The 22,609-nt window shown below is 43.7% G+C and overlaps 1 protein-coding gene across 2 annotated transcripts in view; it reads right to left on the bottom strand.

Annotated features, from left to right (window-relative positions):
• Nucleotides 1–2,371: 2,371 nt before the first annotated feature.
• Nucleotides 2,372–22,609, bottom strand: part of CREB1 (cAMP responsive element binding protein 1) — a 282,014-nt gene continuing 261,776 nt past the window's right edge. For both annotated transcript variants that reach the window (XM_086955326.1, XM_086955325.1), the window contains one exon: nucleotides 2,372–6,085. In XM_086955326.1, coding sequence (XP_086811452.1) covers nucleotides 5,941–6,085 — 145 coding nt within the window. In that variant the 3' untranslated portion in view covers nucleotides 2,372–5,940. The remainder of the gene's footprint in view (nucleotides 6,086–22,609) is intronic.

The following is a 22,609-nucleotide window of genomic DNA, read 5'->3' as shown; positions in this document are numbered from 1 at the left end:
TTTGGGAATATGAGGATAATGATCAAGTTCTTTCTTGTAACATATAATGCTTTCAAATCATATTTATTTTCACATTTAGCTACAGATCAACATTTTGTTTGAGCCTCTGTGTAGAACACATCTTCCATTGTAAACTAGCTTTTACAGCATTAAAGCTACCCTAGAGAAACAATGAGAACTTAAGACAAGGTTTAGAGACCTAAATGGATCTTTTGGTAAACTGCGGAACTGAAAACCCAATATCTCTTTAATTCCTCAGTTTACTTCAATCTCCTAAAGATCCTGATCTTGTACATTATTGTCTGGTATCCGGAAATGCAGCATCCATGGATGAATTTAGGGCTCAAGTACATTTCTGCGATGACCATTAAGGAAAAAGTTACTTACCTGCAAGCAACTATTATTTGTAATTTGCAGTAGCGTCGAATTGTGGGCTCTATTCTGCAATCTCATGTTGGGTTCAAAATACTACAACTTGTTTACATCAAAAAATTGAGTTTTGACAATGACTAGTGTTCACATAGTGAAAACCCACAATGCGCCAGCAAGCAGGATCACCATCAAATTATTGCATTTTCCACTTCAGAGGTGTAGTGTTTGTAGAATATAATAACAATTTGAGTATTGAGTCTGTAGAATATAAACTTACAGTAATCAGCAAACCAATTTAGCAATCTCTATACTTTCCAACCACAGGAGAGATAGACTGTACATAAACTTGAATCAAGGAGCATTTGACGTTTGCTAGCTCTTTGTAAAGAAGAGACTAATCATAAATGTAACTTCCCAAGGTAACTCCTGCAGGGAGCATGTATGTGGTGGTTCAAAGGGTGGGCCCATTCATCCACTTAAGGCAGTATTAGGATTCCAACTGGGTATCTGCGTGAGTTTGGTGGTGTAACCTCTCTCAACTATTTGATAACTGGAACTTTCCTAAGTGTATGTTTTGTAAATAAGCAGCTAGTGGTGATAAATTTGAAGGCCAAGCCTGCTTCTTTAAGAACATAAAAGTTGTAATCATGTTAGAAGGACTGGTTGTAAGTGGAGGTACACAAATTCATTCACTGTAATGGACAAATCGCTTCCACTTTGCTGCATAAAAAGTATATGGAGCGTGCAGACGTATCTTAAAGAGAACAGTCCTAAACTCCGATGGCAGATTATGGTAACCAAATTCTACTACAACTTTAGGGGCAACATTGCTAATGGAAGAATTATAGACTGGGATGGTAAGTTTGCCTATTGTGCACTGTTAGCAAGTCTGGCCATACCCAGAGTTTGCAAAAACTCTGTATTAACATTTCAAGCAACTGTGAGTACCATACTTATCTGGCCCACGTTAGACAAAAGAAAATAATTGTTAATGACTCCAGTTTGTACACCACTGCACATAACAGTGGAAGAGGTAGAAAATGACCAATTTATCCAAAAGTCATTCTTTTGGTTCTGGGTGTGTGGAAACCTAGATGAGAAGCGAGGGTGTTCTTTGTTTTGAAGTGCGACAAAAACATCTGTCTTATGTGACTCATCTCTGAATATATGATGTTTATATCCCACTTATGTGTTTTGATTGTGCCAACTGCAAAGGCCTGCAAAATCGTTTTCTGTGTCTGGAAATGGTTCTAGGAATTGAAGTTTGTATATGAGCACCTAGTGCCACATCTGTTGAGGGATCTGCGTAAGAACGAATTAATATTTTGTTTTCAATATTGCTGTGCAGATCTGGACAGTTTTTCCCTTATCAATGCCAGTAGGGCAAAAAATACAGCTTTTTACCTTTTTCACACACCTAGCACTTGTTCTGCACTGATCTGTTTAACATAAACAGTGAAATAAGTAATATTATTCTCCTCATCCCTGAACCGAAGTGTCCATGGTCTAAGGATCTGCAAAGAATTGCCTTATTGTGAGATTACACATGTAACAACAAAGTCGTTTGCACTTTAAGTCAGCAATAAATATTCCCAATTTGCAGCTGCTTTTGTCCACTGGGATGCCAGACACATATGTAACAGCTGCATGTGTAGAATTACATTGAGAATGAGCTCTATGCACACAAACATGATACCCAAAAGCATTATTCCCATTTTCATTACCAGAGATTGCAATATCTGGAAAATTTGAATCAGTCCCTGTATTCCATTGTTGGGAAAGCCTGAGCTAAAGGGGTGTTTTGGGATGCCCTCACATTTTGGGTCTGAAGAGGATGCAGATGGACATTTTCATACTGATAGTGAACCTAATCTGATGAAGCTTAGAAAATGTTCTCTGTGTAGGATAAACATGTTGCCAAGCAGTCTTCCCCGGAGTGGACATTCTAGAGGATACGCAACTAGGGAGGACATTTAAGAAACTCTCCAGGAGATAAAACTGTGAACAGATCACCATTTAATGCAATAAATCCAAGTTATTTGAAATGACTTGACAGCATTATCAAATGGAAACAGGCATTGTTCAGGTAGAAGAGAGATCAAGTCCTGTAACATTGTCATTTTTAAATGTATAGTCTGCAAGGAGTTTAATATCCTCAGTTCTAGAAACTACATGAAATGCACTTTCCTTTTTATGAGAAGTACACAGATCAGACCCATGTCCTTGCCGATTCAATGATACTTCCTCTATGCACACTCTTGAGCAAATTTCTTGCAGTAACAGAGGTCTTCGTTTATCTTGTGTTTGCTTAGAGGTTTTTGTGGCAATAGGTACATGAACTAGATTGAGGATCCATTTCGCGATGTTGACAACCCCACTTGTCTATTCATCTTCCTCCGCTCCAGAGAGTAATCATTCAGCTTTCCTGACAACAGATGCTGTGTGAGTAGGGGAATGCTTAAAGGGTTCTTAAGACAGCATCAAAGGTGGTTTGCCTTCAGAGATTGTGTTTTGAAAGTGATCGTCCATTAGTGCGGAAGTTACTTCTCAGGACCAAATCTCATACCTCAAGGCAGGCTTTCAGATACTGGAGTAGAGACTTGGAATGAGTCTGATAAGACCCTTTAGACTAGAGGGTGTGTTGAGTGACCCTTAAGTGGAGGTATACATTCTGTTTTAACCTCAGGTTAAGTGTCTGTGCCTCTGCGGTCCTGTAACAAACTCATACTCAGACCCTTCAACCAGAAAGACGATATCAGTCTTTGTTGACATCATATAACCCAAAGATAATTTCTTCCTTTTCGAACACTATACGAGTGTAGTAAGCCCACTTTTGATCACAGCAGTTATGTATAGTCCATTTATACTTGAAATACTGTCATGACCAGCAACTTCTTTTGTTGTCAGCTTGAGGAGTGCATTAATTACAAACCTGAGGCCAACTTGAGTTTGCAAAATTCGATTGACAAGTGCAAAATCTAACTGTTGTATTTTGATTTCCATAACCCCCAATGAGTCATTCTCAAACAGCCTGAAAGGTGAGTATGCAGGGTTTGTCTACACGTTGTTTACGTGTTTTTCTTTGGATCGCACGTAGTAGAGGATTAAGTAGTTCTATATCACCTACTCTTGATTGTGGTGCATTAAATGTTACTTTTTTAGTCACAATTCAATTTCAAAGACTGAGCACCAAATGTCATTGATGGTGAAACGGAACTTGCATGATGATACATTGTCAAGTTTAGCTACATGATCAAGAGTTATATTAGAAACTGAAACTCTGTCTTCAAAGTAAGCAAATTTGAATATTCTGAACCCAAGACTTAAAGTCACAATAGTGAAAAGCAAGTTAGCAGCAATACATGCTACAAACACTCGCATAAAAGGAAGGCAAGGCACCAGGAAACTGGGATTTGATTAACAGGTGCTTTAAATTAAGTCGAATGTACCAACACCCACATTTGAACCAGAAACTCATTACAATAATCCAAATATTCCAGCACAAAATCAATGTCGCCATGAAAATGTTGTTGCCTGTTCCAGTGATTTCTCTACTGGTAACCTACGTCAAACCCACTCCGGTTCACCTGCCATGCTCTGTCCTTAATAATATCTTCCAGCCAATTAGAACAAAATGATTAGTAAAATATTTGAGCGTCCCACTACAAATTCATATATGACTAAATACACGAGGTGTTTGAGACACTATATTTTATAGGAGACTGTTTAAGCACTGTTCTATACAAATAGTTGAAGCATTAACTTTCCTAGTAATAATGCTCTTGAAATTCGGAACAAACTGGTCAAAATGTATATTTTTCCAGAATATTATTACCAACTAATTCCTCCACTTCTTGAATACACACTGTATAGTCAATTTTTTTTAATGAACTCTTGCACACACAGGTAATCTAATATCATGACCATAAACTGCCACTGAAGAATTCTGGTGACAGGAAAAAAACTCAAAGCTGAAGGTAAAACAAGGTGGCAACAGAAATAAAGAAAAAACGGTTATTGTTTGAATTACCTGATGTGATTGTTTATATTTGTCCATTTTGTTCAATAGTAGGCATACATGTCATGTAGATGGAGTCGTCCCTCAAAGAGAGACTATTATTTAGTGTGATATAAAAAGCCCTGATTCACATATTTGCATTCGTATTTACACATACTCACACAACATATTGCTCCAAAAGACAGTGCAACATCACATTTATTTCACTGCTCATCGAGGGAGCGAATTACAGCCCATCAGTGGCATAGCCCTGATACCTTCAGCATAAACTCCCTCCGTTCATTAATCTGTGAAAACTGTGATATTAGAATAGCTGCTGCAATAATTACCACAGAACTGTGCAAATCAACATAAAAGGCATTGGTTAGACATATAACCCTATCCCAATAACATTTCATGGGGTACATTTAATCTAACCAATTGGAAATTATATACATGTCGTGTATACACAGACAACCAGTTGGCTAGCACTGTCAAAACATCTCTGAATCTGCATGTTTCAGGAATTCCTAAAATCAAAACAGCATTTCCTCTTGATTCGAGCCGTACTTGGAGTCTGCCCAACTTTGTTGATTGCGCAATGTGCATGATCATTGTTGTCTGGACAATTCTGTGACAGAACTTTAAAGATTTTTCAGTAAGGAGATATTAAACAGAAAACTTGTATGGAAAAAGGACATGCATCTTGTAACAGGTAATGCTGGCAAATAGTTCATAAAAAACCTTGCTGAGTAAAAATGGGAGTGCTTTAAATCTTTAACTGCATTTCACTTGCACTCCAGTAACAAACACATTATTATTTCTGTACTTTGGCTGACATCAGGTACTTTCTTATCTTCAGAGACCTAGAAAAACTACACTTTTTCATCACTTTCTGATTTTATTTTTGAGTACTATAAACGCAACTCAAGTCCACGGTCCACATTTTCTTATCTTATTTACCATTCAGAGTCAAAACCCGTGTAGGAAAGTTTCCTATATCCAGAAAGTAAAAGATTCAGTTTTCATAACGTGGTTTGTCATGTCCTGGCATTGGTAAAAGTCTCCAAGTAAATGCTTTAAAGGATATGTGCATCGAACAGTGTACTTTTTAGTCACCATTGAAATGTTTCGATCTAGCCAGGTATTGTTCCATGTTAACCACAATGTTTTATTTACACCTTTTTGTAAGAAATTGAAACGTTCCGTCCCGGTTCAATGCTCAACTTGAGTTCAAATTTCCAGAACGTGTAACAGATGCCTTATTACAGAACCTCTACAAAAATGTCAACTGCCTCAGTTGGAAAGGAGTGCTGGGATGTGAGGAGCTTCAGACGGCCATAATCATGATTGCAGACCTGGTTGGTTTTGAAACGCCACACTGGAAAGGTAGAGGCCAGGCATCTTTTTCACAATTTAATGGAAATGCACAGATGAATTAATCTGCTGGTGCCTCCTGGCAGTTTTACACGTAGAAAAATGAGTAGAAAATAAAAAGTCTACTTTGCCTGGTTATGGTCAAACCAGTCTCTATCCCACCTTCCATGATGAAATAGTTAAAAACATCCACATTATTCAGATTTGTGGCAGTAAAGGTCCTTAAGTGCTTTTAGCTCTTCAATTAAAGTTTTGTTTTGATTTTCAAGCACAGCCACTCTGTTTTCTAGACACTTTACATATTCCTTTTTCTTCCTCCGACACTCCCGCGCTGCTTCCCTGTAATTGAAAAAATAAAACATAATAAAGGACTATTTTAATTGTACAATGTGCACCTAAATTTGAAAAGTTAATATATGACTTGATTTTAAACTCGAACGACCAATAACCTCACCATTCAAGTAAAATTCAGGACCTGATTACTGTAGAGATTTCCAAAGATGTTCGTGTATAAATATATCCTGTATCTCTGGATGCCTCAATGTACAGGTCAGTTGCCCACACTAATATTTTCGCATATTTGTAAAGTTTAGACTGCCACATTGTGAAAATACATTTTATTGCCAAGCAGGTGTAATAATATACGACCCTGCTCGCCTGCTACAATAGATGCAACATTGGTTTTGTTAACCACCTATACAAAGTAACATACAAAGTAATCCCCTTCAAATACAGTTCTACAGCATGGCTACCTTTTATGGATTCACATGGTTTAACCATTTCCTGCTTTGCTAGGAATCCTCACGTTTTAATACAGCACTAAACAGAATGATATGATTATAGAAAAGATAACATACATTATTCAATGTGTTAAGCACTACACAACACTTTGAAGGTCACCACAGTTAATAATTTGCAACACAAGCATCAGAACAATGGTGGGTCACTGTTAGACCTGGCATCATTGGCGTGAGACTCCCTTCCATTTTTGCCGGATTGCCTCCTCTGTTTTGATGTTTTGCTGGATTAATGCTTTGGGTACTGTGTCACTGCTAATCAGTGCCACAGTACAAGAGCTCCCTACGTTAAATTAATGTACTAATTGGCTATTCCATGATTGGGTTATTTGATTTATCTGTCAGCTCCTAGTATAGTGCACCATGTGTGACCGGGGCTTGTAAATCAAATGCTGCTAGTGGGCTTGCAGCACTGGTTGTGCCACCCACTGAAGCAGCTTGTAAAGTGTGTCTCAGGCCTACCATTGCAAGGCCTGTGTGCAGTCTCGCACTGCCATGTCGACTTGGCCAAGTGCACCCACTTGCCAGTCCCTAAACCTTCCCTTTTCTTCATATTAAACACCCCTATGGTAGGCTCAAGGGCACGGTGCATTGTAAGTATAAGGTAGGACATGCTCTGATGTGTGTAGCATGTTCTAATAATGAATTCCAGCCATTTTCGGTTTTTACTATTGAAGGCTACCTGTTCTCATAGGCCAGAATGAGCAGCTAGATTATTACATGCTTATAATCCTAACTGACTCAGGGAACATGGTAGAAATTCGAATTTAGTATGCCTGAACTCAGAATAATAAAATACATCTTTTAGTAAAGTTTATTTTAATATTCTGTGTTTGCTAATACCACTTTTAGAAAGTAGGTATTTGCTGCCTAACCTTTTGAGCCTGCCTCTGCTGGGTTGTGTATTCCTTGTCTGGGTTTGTGAGTGACAGGGCTGGGGAATTCCAGGAGACAGGCTGGGGAAGCCTGGTGGTGAATAGAGAGATCTGCATCTAGATGGGAGGGAGGAGTTGCACCTGGCACCTGAATAAGGCTGGGCCTTCCCTCTACAATGCTGGCTCCACCCCCTGTGGCTTGTCTGATGTCTCTGCCCTGCACTGTGAAAGGAAGAAGAGAGTCATGTAAACAAAGTGCTCAGGAGTTGGTTTGGACTAGGCATAGGCCTGCCTTTAGAGAACAAAGGATTTTGGGGTATAAATATTGGGACCCTGATCCCAAGAAATTAGATCACTTCTGGAACAAGAAACCTTTCTGCCAAGGAGAAGATCCAAGGAAGCAGCAGGAGTTGCACTGCCCCTCTGCCAGTGTGCTGTTTGCTGAGTTAGTCTGCAGTGGTTGCTTTACTGCCAAGGGAAAGGAGAAGGAACTTTGAAAGGACTTTTATCTACAGAATATTCTCCAAGGGCTTGAACTGTGCTTGCCTCCTGTTGAAGTCTCAAGGACAAAAGACTTCACCTCCAGCTCCCTCCTGAATTTCCTTGCTGGGAATTCTGACTTTAATCATCTTTTAAGTAACCTTAAGTATAGTATTGTGGATTTTTGCAGTTTTTGGTCTTGTGTTTAAGTCTATATAAACAATACTTATTTTACTGTGTATATTCACAAATGCTTAACACATTGCCTCTGAGATAAGCCTGTCTGCTCGTGCCAAGCTACCAAGGGGGTGAGCAGGGGTTATTAAGGAGTGTAATCCCGTTATCCTGACTTCGAAGTAAGGGTCCCTATTTGGACAAAGGTGAATACTATTGCCAACTAGAGACCCCCAGATCTAACAGTCACATGTTAATCTATGAAAGTTAATACTGGAAAACTGCAGTTACAGGTAACTTTATTCTTCTTCTGAAATTCATTGCCCATAGAGTCTTGATTCAGAATAGCAATTATTAGGAGGAAAAAATCAATCATTTATATGGAGCAGCAAATCACCCGTTAGGGTCTTGAGGTGCTTGTGGCCACTGCCGGTCATATCTCATTCAGGCATCCAGGCCTCGAGATCTCTTCTGAATTGATGGAGTGATGGGGTAGTCTTTAGGTGCAGGGGAAGGGAGTTCCATATCTTGGCTGCCAGGTTCGAGGAGGCGAATCCTTGACTTTTGGCTTGGTGGATCCAGGAAGTGTCTGCGAGGGATAATAAACTAGTTACTTAACTGTAGCAACAGTTTTGCAGAAGGTCTCTTTTAGAATCACAAACTGTTCTTATTTCCAGCCATCTAGTGGTTGGAGTCGGAAAGTGCATCCTTTTTTCCCCTCTCTTTTCTCTGATGGGTGGTTGTGAAACCTTATCCTCCTGGTTAGGCTCGGTGGATCCAGGAAGTGTCTGCGAGGAATAAGGAGGCAGATTGAAGGCGTCTGGTTGGTTGGTGGAAGGTCAGTTATTTGTTAAGGCATGTTGGTCCTTTGTTGTTTAGAGCTTTGTCGGTGTGGGTAATCATCTTTAACTGGCATCTCTTCTTTATCAAGAGCCAGTGTAGTTTCTAGAGGTGGAGTGCGATGTGGTTGCTTCTGGGTAATCGAGGATGAGTCTTGCTGCTGAGTTCTGTATTGTCTGCAGTCTCTTCATGTAAATCCTGCGTGAAGACCGTTTCCGTAGTCCAGCCTGCTGGTAAGAGGGCCTGTGTAACAGTACTTTAGGTGTTCATTGGGAACCACCTGAAGATCTTGTGAAGCATGCGGAGGAGGCGAAAGCAGGCTGATGAGACTGCGTTGACTTGTTTTTCTATTGAGAGTTTACTGTTTAGAATGATGCCGAGGTTGCGGGCATGGTCTGTTGGGGCCGGTGGTGGGCTAAGACTAGCTGGGCACCATGCGTTGTTCCAGATCGAGGTGTGCTTCTCGAAGATGAGGACCTCCGTCTTGTCAGTGTTGAGTTTCAGACAGTCAACTCACATTCATTCGGTGAATTCGAACATGCAGGAGTGGAAGTTGATTCTGATGGTGAAAGGGTTTTCGGTCAGCAAAATGATGATCACAAAAAACTTTTTTACCTGTTAGTCAGTTTGCTGTGCTAAAGATTCTCAGCCTTGCCATCTCCTGCCATCTAGTTTTTGGTGTTTGTCACTGCAAGTTTTTTTTGTTCAATGTAGAGGTTTTAGCTCCAAGGTAACTCTTGATATGTCACCCAAAACCTGCAGCGTCCTAGGACATAGACTTCACCTAAGAAGCTATTGTCCCTTAAGGGAGAGAGTATGTAGGTTAAGCAGGACAGGATTTGTGTACTACTGAATTACTTTGAGAAGGAAAATGCTACTTACCAGTATGCATCTGTTCTTGGCATACAGAGCTGCAGATTGCACACTATGCATAGATTACATAGCAGTTCCCACCCGTATCTGTTGCAGTGGTTTGAAACAGAGTTTTTAGTACAGCCTGGCCACAGTGGCTTGTTGTTTAGCTTACACATCTACACAGTAATGCTTTGTGAATGTGTGCGGTGTAGCCCACGTGGCTGCCTTGCATATGTCATCTAGGGGAATGTTCCCTAAGAATGCCATTGAAGCCCCTATTTTCCTGGGCTTTTGGTGGGATTGTTAATGTGCGTTTAGCTTTTTGATAACATATTTGTATACATTTAACAATCCACCTAGCGATCCCTGACTTCGAAATGGGATTGCCTTTATGTGGCGGTGAGAAAGACACAAAAAGTTGTTTTGTCTTACGAAAAGTTTGTGTTCTCTCAATGTAGTACAGTAATGCTCTCTTGACAACTAAAGTGTGTAGAGCTCTTTCTGCGACTGTTTGAGGCTGCGAGAAAAACACGGGCAGCTCAACAGATTGATTTAGATGAAAAGGGGAAATGACTTTTGGAAGGAATTTTGGATTAGTACAAAGAACCATTTTGTTATGATGCATTTGCAGAAAGGGTTCTTGAATGGTAAATGCTTGTAGTTCACTAACCCGATTGAGAGACGTAATGGCTACTAGGAAAGCTATTTTCCAGGTTAGAAATTGCAATTCGCATTTATGTAGTGGTTCGAAGGGAGGTCCCATTAACCTTGTGAGAACTACATTTAGATTCCACACTGGTGCGGGTGGTGTTCTGGGAGGAATTATTCTTTTGAGTCCTTCAATGAAAGCTTTAATAGCTGGCACTCTAAAAAGAGATAGATGTTGTCTATTTTGCAAGTATGCTGCAATAGCTGCAAGGGGTAATCTGATAGACGTGTAGGCGAAGTTACACTTTGGAAGGTGCAGTAAATATCCAATGATGTGTCTAAAGGAACAATTTGGTTGTTTTGGCAGTATATGACAAACCTTTTCCACTTAGCAGCATAACATGCTCCAGTGGTGGAGCATCTAGCTTCTTTGATAACGTTCATAAGGTCTGGGGGAAGGTTGTGGTAACCAAACTATGACCTCAGGAGCCAGATCGCTTGGTTGAGCTGAGCTGAGCTGGGTCCGGGTGCCTGATCTCTCCACGGTTCTGATTTAATAGGTATGGAGATAGGTTTAGTTTTTGGTGTGGTACTACAGACATTTGCAACAGCGTGGTGTACCACGGTTGTCTGGCCCAAGTTGGAGCGATCAGGATGAGCGTTAGGGAATGTTGCTGTAGTTTGCGCACCACTAATGGAATTAGTGGGAGAGGAGGAAAAGCGTGCGCAAATAGTTTTGACCAGTTCATCCATATCACATTGCCTTTGGACAATGGGTGTGGGTATCTGGCGACAAAGTTTATGCATTTTGCGTTTTCGTGGGCGGCAAGGAGGTCTATTTGAGGTTGTCCACACATTTGAAAGAACAGATGAAGAACTTGTGGATGAAGTTCCCATTCGTGGATTTATAGAGTTTGTTGACTTAACAGATCTACCATGATGTTTTGTACTCCTGGGACGTGTTGGGCTAATAGGAAGATCTTTAGTGGTATATCCCATCTCCATATCTGCTGTGCTAACTGAGAGATGCGTCCGCTGTTAAGACTGCTTGAGGAACTGGCTCTAGAAACGGTCGCCCTTTGGAAAGATTTTTAGTGTTCCACCATTGCAGAGAACGATGAGTCAGACCGTCCAACAACACTTGGTCTGTTAGTTGACCTTGAGCCTGGTTCCATTGGCGTTCTAGGTACTCTTGAAGTGGACGCATTTGCAATCTTGCACGAGGAACTATGAATATGCAAGATGCCATCATTCCTATGAGCTGCATGAACACTCGAGCTGGTAGTGAGTGTTGCGGCTTGAATTTTGTTAGAAGAGTTTGTACACTTGTTATCCTTGCTGGAGAGGGATACGCTAGTGTTAACTGGGTGTTTATTGTAGTGCCGAGATACTGTTGTATATGTGAGGGTTGTAGATGCGACTTGGTGGGATTTACTGTGAATCCCAAGTCATGAAGCAGTTGAATGGTAGCGTGAGTGTGTTGTACACACTGGCTGTATGAGCTGGCTTTTATGAGCCAGTCGTCCAGATATGGGAAGACATGAATGCGTTGTCTTCTTAAGTGTGCTGCTACCATGGCTAGGCATTTGGTAAACACCCTTGGCGCTGTTGTGACTCCGAATAGGAGCACTTTGAACTGGTAGTGCTGCCCGTCTAGCACAAATCTGAGATATTTTCTGTGCGCTGCGTGGATGGGAATATGGAAGTAGGCGTCCTTGAGATCTAAAGTGGCAAGGAAGTCGTTTAGTCCCAGTAGTGGAAGGACCTGTTGAAGTGTGACCATATGGAAATGGTCCGACTGAATGTAAATGTTTAGAGGTCTGAGGTCTAGGATGGGTCTCAGAGATCCGTCCTTTTTTGGTATTAGGAAATACAGTGAGTATACTCCTTTGATTTCCTGGTGTTTTGGAACTATCTCTATTGCATCTTTCTGCAAGAGGGATATTACCTCCTGTCTGAGCAATGTTAAATGTTCCTGTGACATTGGACGCTGCCTGGGTGGTATGCTTGGGGGGGTAGATTGTAGTTCCAGACAGTAACCAGATTGAATATTTTTGTAACACCCACCTGTCTGATGTGATGGTTTCCCAGGCTGGCAGGTACTGTTGGAGTCTTCCCCCGACCGGAGTGGAGAGGGAAGGGGAAGGGAGTCATTGGGCAGGGGTGGAGGCAGAGCGGGAATTGTTATTTTTACCTCTGCCCTTGTTATTGTTACCCCTATACCCACCCCTTTGGTAGCCCTTGCCGTAAGTGGATTGTGTGGGGGCTTTGTATGAGGCACAGGCTGTGTCTGAGGAATATCCTCTGGTGGCACCTCTATAGGATGAGCGGCAAAATGAACGTCTGGGAGCCTGCGACTGCAGGGCTCCCATAGATTTGGCGGTGTCAGTATCTTTTTTCATTTTTTCAAGAGATACATCCTCGTTGGGTCCAAATAGGTGTTGCTCACCGAAAGGTTGATTTAGAATGGCATTTTGTACCTCTGGTTTGAATCCTGATATACGTAGCCAGGCATGTCTGCGTAGCAAGACGCTGGTATTAACTACCCTAGACGCAGTATCCGCTGCGTCAAGTGTACATCTGATGGAGGTATTTGCAATGTTTTTACCCTCTTGGATGAGTTCATGTGCCCTATCCCTGTACTTATCAGGGTGGTGTCTCATTATTGACTCTAATCCGCCATAATTTGCCCTATCACATCTGGCTAGCAATGCTTGTGTGTTGGCGATACGCCAGATGTTTGCTGCTTGAGACGCAGTTCTCTTCCCTGATGCATCTAGTAACTTAGACTCTTTATCTGGTGGGGCAGCATCACCTGATGTTTGCTAGTTAGCTCTCTTGCGTGCGTTGGAAACTACAAGTGAGTCTGGTGGTACTGGCCCCTTAATGTATTCTGGGTCTGAAGGGGGGGCTTTATATTTCTTCTATATACGGGGATTAATTATTCTAGTTCTAACAGGTTCTTTAAAGACTTCAGCAGCGTGTTTAATTACCCCTTTGAGCATTGGTAAGATGGATGCTGACCTTTGTGCGTTATCAAAGGTATCCATCAGGAAGTCCTCGTCTACAGGGTCTGTATGCATGTCCACCCCGTGATATTGTGCAGCTCTATGTATTAATTTGTTAAACACTATAGTCTCTTCAGGTGGGGAAGGCCGTGAGGGGTATAAGTCATCCTGAGGGACATTTGGGACATCTGGAGTGGTGTAATCATCCCATGGGTCAGGTGATCCTTTAGGTGATGTCTGGATCAGTCCTGTTACCCCCCATATCATCAGAACTATCATCTCTATGAGAGGATGCAGGGGAATGCTGTCCAGTTATTGGGTCCTTAGCCAGAGATTTTTGGGCAGGGTCCGGAAAATATAAGTCCTCTGCCGAAGGCCGATCTTTTGGTGCTGTGGAAGGTTTCGGCACCGAAGCGTCTTGCTTTGGTTTTTTGACAATCTCCTTTGTCAGGGAAGCAGGGGTCTTTCTCGGCTCCGAACGTTTTTTCGGTTCCGAACGTTTTTTCGGGTCGGGTGTTGTTTTTGGATCCAGTGGTTTCTTTGGATCCAATGCTTTTTTCGGTTCCGGCGTTTTTTTTTTATCCGAAGCTTTGCTTGGTTCCGACCTGGGTTTCGGTGCCGAAGGAGTTGTGGGTTTCAGCGCCGATGGCTTGGGCGTAGCCGGTGTCTGTCTTTTTCGGTGCGGTAAGTTGGCGCTGGCACCATGGGAAGGCTGACTCGAGCCCGAGTCGCCCGAAGGCTTAATTGGCTTCTTTGCTGGGCCCGAAGGTGGGGCAGTAGAAGCGAAGGGTGTAACCTGGGCCTTCTTTGGGTGTGTCGAGGAAGGGTTGGGGTCGACGGTCTTACTTACGACCCGTTGCGCTGGAGTGACGTCCTCGACATCCAAATCTTCTTCATGTTCGGAACCGCTGTCGGCGTCTTGTTCTGGGACGTTGACGCCTTCCTCAAAGATGTCGTCCGGAATGGAGGATGAAGATTGAGCCATTGTTCTTCTCGCTCTTCGGTCCCGGATAGTCTTTTTGGAGCGGAAAGAGGCACAAGCTTAACAGTCCCTTGCCTCGTGCTCCGGAGAAAGGACAGAGGTTACACACCTCGTGAAGGTCGGTGTGGGGAAACTTCGACCCACATTGAGGACGCTTTTTGAATGGCGTCCTTTACATGAGCTGGAGTTGAGGCCTAGTTAGGCCCGAAGGTCGTCGACGACGACCGGAATCGAAGTATCGGACGTCGAAGAATAGCGTCGAGTGGAGAAGCGTTCGAAACTTATTTTCTGAAAGTTGGTGAGGATTGCGCGCCGAAAGGATTCGGTTTCAACACGGAGCGCTGGAAACCCATCCGAGCCCGGTGGCGGAAAAAAACAATCTGGGGATGGAGCCGATGACCATGCGCAGTATCATCCAAAGGAGGAGTCACCTATCCCGTGACTTCCCAAGACTTTTCTACAAAACAAACTGCAAACATCCGGGCCCAACACTAGGTGGCAATCTATGCATAGTGTGCAATCTGCAGCTCAAATGCCTCGAACACACTGTGGTGTGAGCTAGCATTCAGGAAGGTGGGAGAGTGCGTGTGAATCTACAGCACTATACCACATTGCAGCTTCACTTATATCTGAAAATGACATATTTAGGAAATACTTAAGGCATTGGTATTGAATGAGTGTCCATGAGAGGCCTTTTTAATGGGACCGCTGTGAAGTACTCAGGTGTGACTTTGTCTTGTTGGTCAATGTTGGACCTGGCCCAAATTTGGGTCACTCCCAAACTTTATGCCTTCACCCCTCCTGTTGCTAAACCCATTTTGTTGGCTTTTGGGACTCTGTGCACGCTTGTGCTCTTTCATTTAAACATGATAAAATTGGCTTATTCCATATTAGCACATTTAATTTACCTATAAGTCCCTAGTAAGTGGTACTATGTGTACCAGGGCCAGTAAATGAAATGCTACCAGTGGTCTTCAGCACTTACTGTGCCAACCACTTACATAGCCCTTTTGAACATGTCTCAGGCTGCCATTGCAGCCTGAAAGGGCCGTTTTAAACTGCCATTCCACCCTGGGGAAAAAACCCTTTGCTGTGCCTAAATCTTCCCCTTCAATATAGTAATGCCACCCTAGGGTTAGCCTGAACTGCCCATAGGGCAGGTTACGTTTTATTTAAAAGGTTGGACATGTACTTTTAAGTTTTATGTGCCCTGTAACTTTCAAATTCATATTACACTACTGCAAGAGTGATGTCTTTTGTTTTGGGGCGAGCGGAAATGTCATGCTTGGTGTCCGAGGAATTATAATTTAAAACAATCTTTGATGGTAAAGTCTGATTTTAAGTCGCAGTTCTGAAAATGCTACTTTTAGACAGTTGGCATTTTCTTATCTTAACTGTAGGAAGCTGGCTCTTGACATAGTGGATCAAAATGATGTGCACTGTGTAAAGAGATCAGGCAACCCTTATTGGTTTACAGAGACAAAAATGCTCTCTTTTGAGGTAGTGTGCGCGAGCAGCTTAGGACTTTTGGAGGGTAGAGCTAAGAATTTGTAGTACTCTAAGAGGCAATAAATGAGAAACACTCAAGAATAACTCCTAGACCAATTTAGAAAAATAAGTCTTGTTTTATATAAATTTAGATACCAAGAATTTTGTTATCAAGAACTTTTTTAAATATTGAATCTCACAGGTCAGGTAAGTAAAACAGTTCATCGGTACCCGGGCTGGGGCGCTCGGGTACAGAGCGGAAAGGTATGCTGGGCTCTGTACGCACTACAGCGATCGTCAGTCACAACCAGCATCACAAGATCTACACTTTGAGCTACAGCGTCGACAGCCCGTGGTAACCATCAATGCGAAAGTGTCTATCAACAACCTTCTGCAACACCGGACATGATCTTCACGCTACATTGACGACCATCCACAACACTCTCCCTGATCCTCGTGGTCTCCTCCACCGCAAACTCTTCACACAAGTATTTAGAAGGTAATTTTTTCAGCTGGACTAACCTAGTATCTCTATATTATGGACTGCACTCCATCTTGGTCAGCCTGAACTTGTGACTTTCACCCTGTATTGCACTACCAGATAGGACCATTGATGCTTCCTAAACTTAAAAAAAATTGTTTTTCATATATTTTTGAATTTTTATTGAGGCAGAAAACAACAGCATGACATGGTACAATCCCACACTCTCATTTTTGCAGTTTCACATTGTGTGCTTACCAAACAACTAACACAGCCAATATGGCCAACAACCCAGTCCGGGCAGGCGGCGTCAGTCAGCAAATTTCAGAATCCTAGCGACAGGCGGACTGTCAGAGGTTCTCCAAACTTGGTATTCAAGTGTACCCCACAATTCCATGTTGCCCCAGCGAACTTCCAGGCCTTTTACCCATGGCGTACGCCAAATCCCAGCGCCACTTACACACAGCAATTCCTCTTAACATGGCTCCATAGTACAACACGTATACCCGTGTCACATCATGCAACGTAGGGAGGAGCTAGAGAGATCCCGCCCGCCTCAGCTTCACACCTGTCTCGTCCACTTGGTCACTCGAAACATTAAGCACGTATGCATTATACAATACCCAAAGGTTCTTCGGGCGACTCCTAGGAGGAAGCATCTCGCTATACTTTCAGACTCATATCTCGGGACCATTGCCGCAGCGTTGGTACTGGACCCCTCATCCAACACATTGCAACCCTTCACTTGGCCATTAGAAGCCCCATGTCAACCAGCCTACGCATAGCCTTAGGCAAAGATTTGGTGTACCTCAGAAGCGCCATCATTGGGTCTGGTGTGAGAACTGTATCCACCACTCTACCCAGTTCCCTGAATACATCCTCCCAGTAGGAAGATATTCAGGAGCATTGCCAGGCTAAGTGTAAAAAATCAGTTGGTGTAGACAGGCATCTCTCACAGTTAGCATCCTCACGCAAGCCATATCTGTATAGTCTCAGGGGTATAGTAGGTCCTATTAAGGAACTTGAAGTGAACCAGCCTGTGGCTACCGTGTAGTGATATTTTCCTGGTATTCATACAACAGTAGGACCACTTGGAGTCCTCCAGCTGGATATTCAAGTCCCGCTGCTATGCCAGTCTGGCCGCCGTGTATTTATGCTCCGTATGGGACATGGCGATCTTGTAGAGAGAAGTGATCATCTTCCGGGGGACTTAGTCTTAATTACATGCGTTAGCTCCCGAACCTCCTGACGCTATTCCATATCATCACCAAGCAGTGCCTTAAGGGCCCGCGTACCCTGTGAAATTGAAATTTACTCAAGAGTGTGCCTTCATCCGTAGTCCCCTTAATTTGCTCTAAGGTCCAGACCCACCCGTCCAAAAAGAGGTCCCCTGCCACCTTAATGTTCAATGCATGTAGTGCCTGAGTCACCCCTCTTTCGGTACATGGTCCCAGCTGTCTCATCCACTCTATTGGCATTACTGGGGAATACAGCAAGGCGCCAGCCTGATTGTGCAGTAGCCAGTGCCATGCATGCCTAATAGAGTTTAAGGAATCTAAAATGCCCGTTCTGCGGTCTACTGCCTCAGAAATCATTGCCGGCAATGGAGTCGGTTCGGCAAACAGTCTCTCCATACGTAGGAAAGGGATGTCAGCCTCCCATGTCTCCAGGCGTGCAGGTGAGAGCCCTGTGCTGCCCTGTAGTACAATTCAAAATCCGGCACGCCCAGACCGCCCAAGTGGTACGGAAGTGTGAGGACGCCCCACTGTACCCTCGGCTGCTTACCGGTCCAAGCCAGCTTTATAATGGACTGTCTAAGCCTATGGAAAAAAGAGTGCGGGAGCACTATGGGTATGTTCGTAAAAAGGAATAGCAGCCGAGGTAGGACCACCATTTTCATGATAGAAATCCATCCCATGAGGGACAGTGGCAGACAACACCATAGCACCACGTCATCCTCCAGTTGACGATGGCCATGCCATAGTTCTCTATTAATACCAACTCTGAGTCTGTGTGGAGCCTGATGCCTAAATATCAAACCGAGTCAGAAGTCCATTGCAGAGGGTATTCCATATCGAATTCAATGGTGGCCGGGGTAAGTGGGAACACAAGAGACTTTGCCAAGTTGACCTTCAACCACGACAACGACCCAAAGTGAACAACCTCTCTAATGATTGTGGACAAGTTGTTTTCAGGGTCACGCACATACAGCAGCGTATCATCTGCGTAGGTAGACAACTATCTTGCACGTTGGGAATCCAATACATTCATTGCCGTGATATTCCCGCATTGAGCAAGCCAAAGGTTCCGCCACCAGGACATATAGCAGCGGTCACAGGTGGCAGCCTTGTATCTCTGGAAATAGGAAAGGAATCCCTGACCAGGTCACCTATGCGTATGTGGGCTGTAGGCTTATAGTCTAAGGTCCCTAACAGCTGTAAAAAAAAAACGCCCCCAGCCCCATTCTTGTCAGTACCTGTTCCATAAACGCCCACTCCACCGAATCAAATGCTTTTTCCATATCCAGGAAAACAGCGACCGCTTTATTCTCCTGCCGAACGTGCTGCATTGTGCCAAACACAGTACGTATGTTATAAGATAGATTCCTAGAAGGTATAAATCCGCCTGTTCTGGGGCAACTATTATATGAGACTTCAGTGCAAGTCTGGTAGCGAATATGCTACTTACCAGTATGCATCTGTTCTTGGCATGTAGGCCTGCTGACATTCATATCTGTGCATAGATCGCCGCATAGTGTTGGGTCCGGATGATTGCACATTGTTGTCCTGGAAGAGTCTTTGAAGTATCACGAGATAGGTGGCTGCTCCCCTGGACTACAGTGCGCATGGGCATCCCTTCCATCCTTAGATTGTTTTTTGCCATTGTGGCAGAGATGGAGTGTAATACAGTGAGTGATGTCCATGCTATATAGTAATTCTGAATGCTACAGCTGCTACAGGCGCCAGGGAGGAGGGCGGGCGATATGAATGTCAGCAGCCCTACATGCCAAGAACAGATGTATACTGGTAAGTAGCATATTCGGTTTGAGGAAGCCGAGGGAGACGCTTGACTCGCACTGAATTACGAACTGACTGGATAAATATCCCGATTGAATCGGACGTAATCCTGCATCTGGGGACACATTAATTCGATACGTAAAGCTGTCCCCTCCACTCCAGTGCCCGGATCGTTTTCACCTTATTCCTTCGGGATAATGGTACTTTCCAAAATTGAATGCTCAGTATCGATTCTTCCACTGATTCTTATACAACTCTGATTTATTCAGGTTGTTTGCCCAGTTACCCTTCTCGTCCTGATGAAGACCCTCATGCAAGGATTTCACTGATACCTGCTCTGTTTGGGTCGAAACGTCGACTTCTTCACCCCCTTTTGCACAGCCTCCTCCTACCCATAATTTCTGCATAGTATGGACATTGAGGCATGTGCTTTTTGAACATGTATGTTGATTTATGATCATTCCATTGCCTATCAGACATTGAATTATTACTACTGTTTGATGAATACGTGTTTTATTATCACTATCCCCCCTTACACTATCCTCACAACTGCACGTCCTCCCTACCCCCAGGGGCACCAATACAACTGTCAATTGTTAAATTGGTTTTGATTACCTTTTCCTATAATGTGATTAAAACATTATAGATGCATTTACTTTCTCAGTTGCTTTATTTCTGAATTGTCTCTAAATAAATACTTTCTCCTTACTGGGACCCCCTCTTCTTAACGCTAGACACCCAGGTCCCAGTGACTTTATTGGGTTTACCCTCTTTCTTGATACTATGAATTCATATCTGTGCATAGATTACATAGCAGTCCCTCCTGTTAGCGGCGGCTGCCCGTGCCAGCTGCAGTAGTCTGAAAAAGAGTTTTGAGAACAGCCTGTCCTACAGCTGCTTGCTGTTTAGAATGCACATCTACGCAGCAGTGCTTCGTAAATGTGTGTGTGGTGGACCATGTGGCTGCCTTACATATCTCTTCTAAAGGAATATTGCCTAGGAAAGCCATGGACGCTCCTAACTTACGTGTGGAGTGTGCTCTTGGTGGAATGGTTAGTGTGCGTTTAGCCTTAGCATAGCAGATCTGTATGCATTTAACGATCCATCTGGCTATCCCTGACTTGGCAATGGGGTTGCCCTTGTGTTGTGGAGAAAATGCAACAAAAAGCTGTTTTGTTTTTCTAAAATCCTTAGTTCGGTCTATATAGTACATTAGAGCCCTTTTGACATCTAACGTGTGTAGGGATCTTTCCGCGACATTTTCAGGATTAGGAAAGAAAACTGGCAGTTCTATGGTTTGGTTAATGTGGAACTGTAAAATTACTTTAGGCATAAATGTAGGGTTGGTGCGTAGTACAACTCTATTTGCATGGACCTGTATGAATGGCTCTTGAATGGTTAGTGCCTGGAGTTCACTAACTCTTCTTAGTGAGGTAATGGCTACTAGGAAAGCAACTTTCCAGGTCAGAAATTGAATCTCAAAAGACTGTAGAGGTTCAAAAGGTGGTCCCATCAATCTGGTGAGGACTACATTCAGGTTCCAGACTGGTGAAGGTGGGTGTCTGGGAGGGATCACTCTTTTAAGTCCCTCCAGAAAAGCTTTAATGGCAGGCACTCTGAATAGTGACAGGTGCTGCCTGTTTTGAAGATAAGCTGCTATTACGGATAAATGTATACAAATGGAACTGTATGCCAGATTGCACCTGTATAAGTGCAACAAATAGCAGATAATGTTTTGAATAGATGCATCCAGAGGGTTAATGTCATTGTTGTTGCAGTAAATGGCAAACTTTTTCCATTTAGCCGCACAGCATGCTCTGGTCGTGAGCCGTCTTGCCTCCTTGATGATATTCATACATTCTGGCGGCAAGTTGAGGTAGCCAAATTCTAACACTTCAGGAGCCAGATCGCCAGGTTGAGCTGTTGCGGATAGTGATGCTGAATGTCGCCATGGCTCTGCATCAAAAGCCTGGGTGTGAGGCGCAGCCTTTGATGCGGTACCACGGATAGTTCTAGAAACGTGGTGTACCATGGTTGGCGGGCCCACATTGGAGCAACCAGGATGAGTGTCATTGAGTGCTGCCTCAGTTTGCGTGCCACTAGCGGTATTAGAGGTGCTCGGGGAAAAGCGTACGCAAATCTGCCTGACCAGTTCATCCATATCGCATTGCCCTGTGACTGTGGATGTGGGAACCTGCTTGCGAAGCTTCGGCATTTTGCGTTTTCCCTTGTGGCGAACAGGTCTATTTGTGGATGACCCCACTGTTGGAAGTATGGTTGGAGTACTGATGGGTGTATCTCCCACTCGTGCATTTGGTGGCTGTGTCTGCTGAGCAGATCCGCCATCTGGTTGTCCCTGCCCGGGAGGTGGTCCGCCATGAGGAAGATGTTCCTCTGAATGGCCCACTTCCACATGCTCAGAGCCAGATGAGACAACTGTGGAGAGTGTGTACCTCCCTGCTTTTGAATGTAGTACATGGCAGTCATGTTGTCCGTCCGGGTCAACACTACTTTGTTGCACAAGTGTACTTTGAAAGCCTTCATTGCCATGAAGATTGCCATCAATTCCAGAAGGTTGATGTGCATCTTCTTTTGCTGTGCTGTCCATAGTCCCTGCACTGTGTAGTGGAGTACATGAGCTCCCCATCCCTGGAGAGACGCGTCCGTTGTCAGTCTAATCTGTGGCACAGGCTCTTGGAACGGTCGGCCCTTGCAATGGTTTTGTGGGTTCAACCAATGCAGAGTTGTATGCCCGACCGCTCACCAACACTAGGTCTTTCAATTGTCCAAGAGCCTGATTCCACTGACGTGCTAAGCACTCCTGAAGCGGGCGCATATGTAGTCTCGCGTGCGGGACTATGAAGATGCAGGAGGCCATCATGCCTATCAACTGCATGAACGCTCTTGCCGGAAGCGAGTGTTGGGGTCTGAATTTTTGCATTAGCAATTGCATGCTGTTTATCCTCACTGAATTTGGCTGAGCTTTGGCTGCCAGAGTGTCTATTGTCGCGCCCAGGTACTGTTGCACGTGGGCGGGCTGAAGATGTGACTTTGGATAATTCAGCGAGAATCCCAGACTGTGAAGAAGATGAATGGTGTGGGACATGTGGCTGGCACACTGGTGGGCCGTCTTTGCTTGAATAAGCCAGTCGTCCAGATAAGGGTAGACATGTATGTGCTGTCTCCTTAGGTGTGCTGCTACTGTTGCCAGGCACTTT

Source organism: Lissotriton vulgaris, chromosome 2_1 (genome assembly GCF_964263255.1).
Source record: "Lissotriton vulgaris chromosome 2_1, aLisVul1.2, whole genome shotgun sequence".
In the NCBI taxonomy this organism is placed as follows: Eukaryota; Metazoa; Chordata; class Amphibia; order Caudata; family Salamandridae; genus Lissotriton; species Lissotriton vulgaris.
This window is presented reverse-complemented; position numbering and strand designations above follow the sequence as displayed.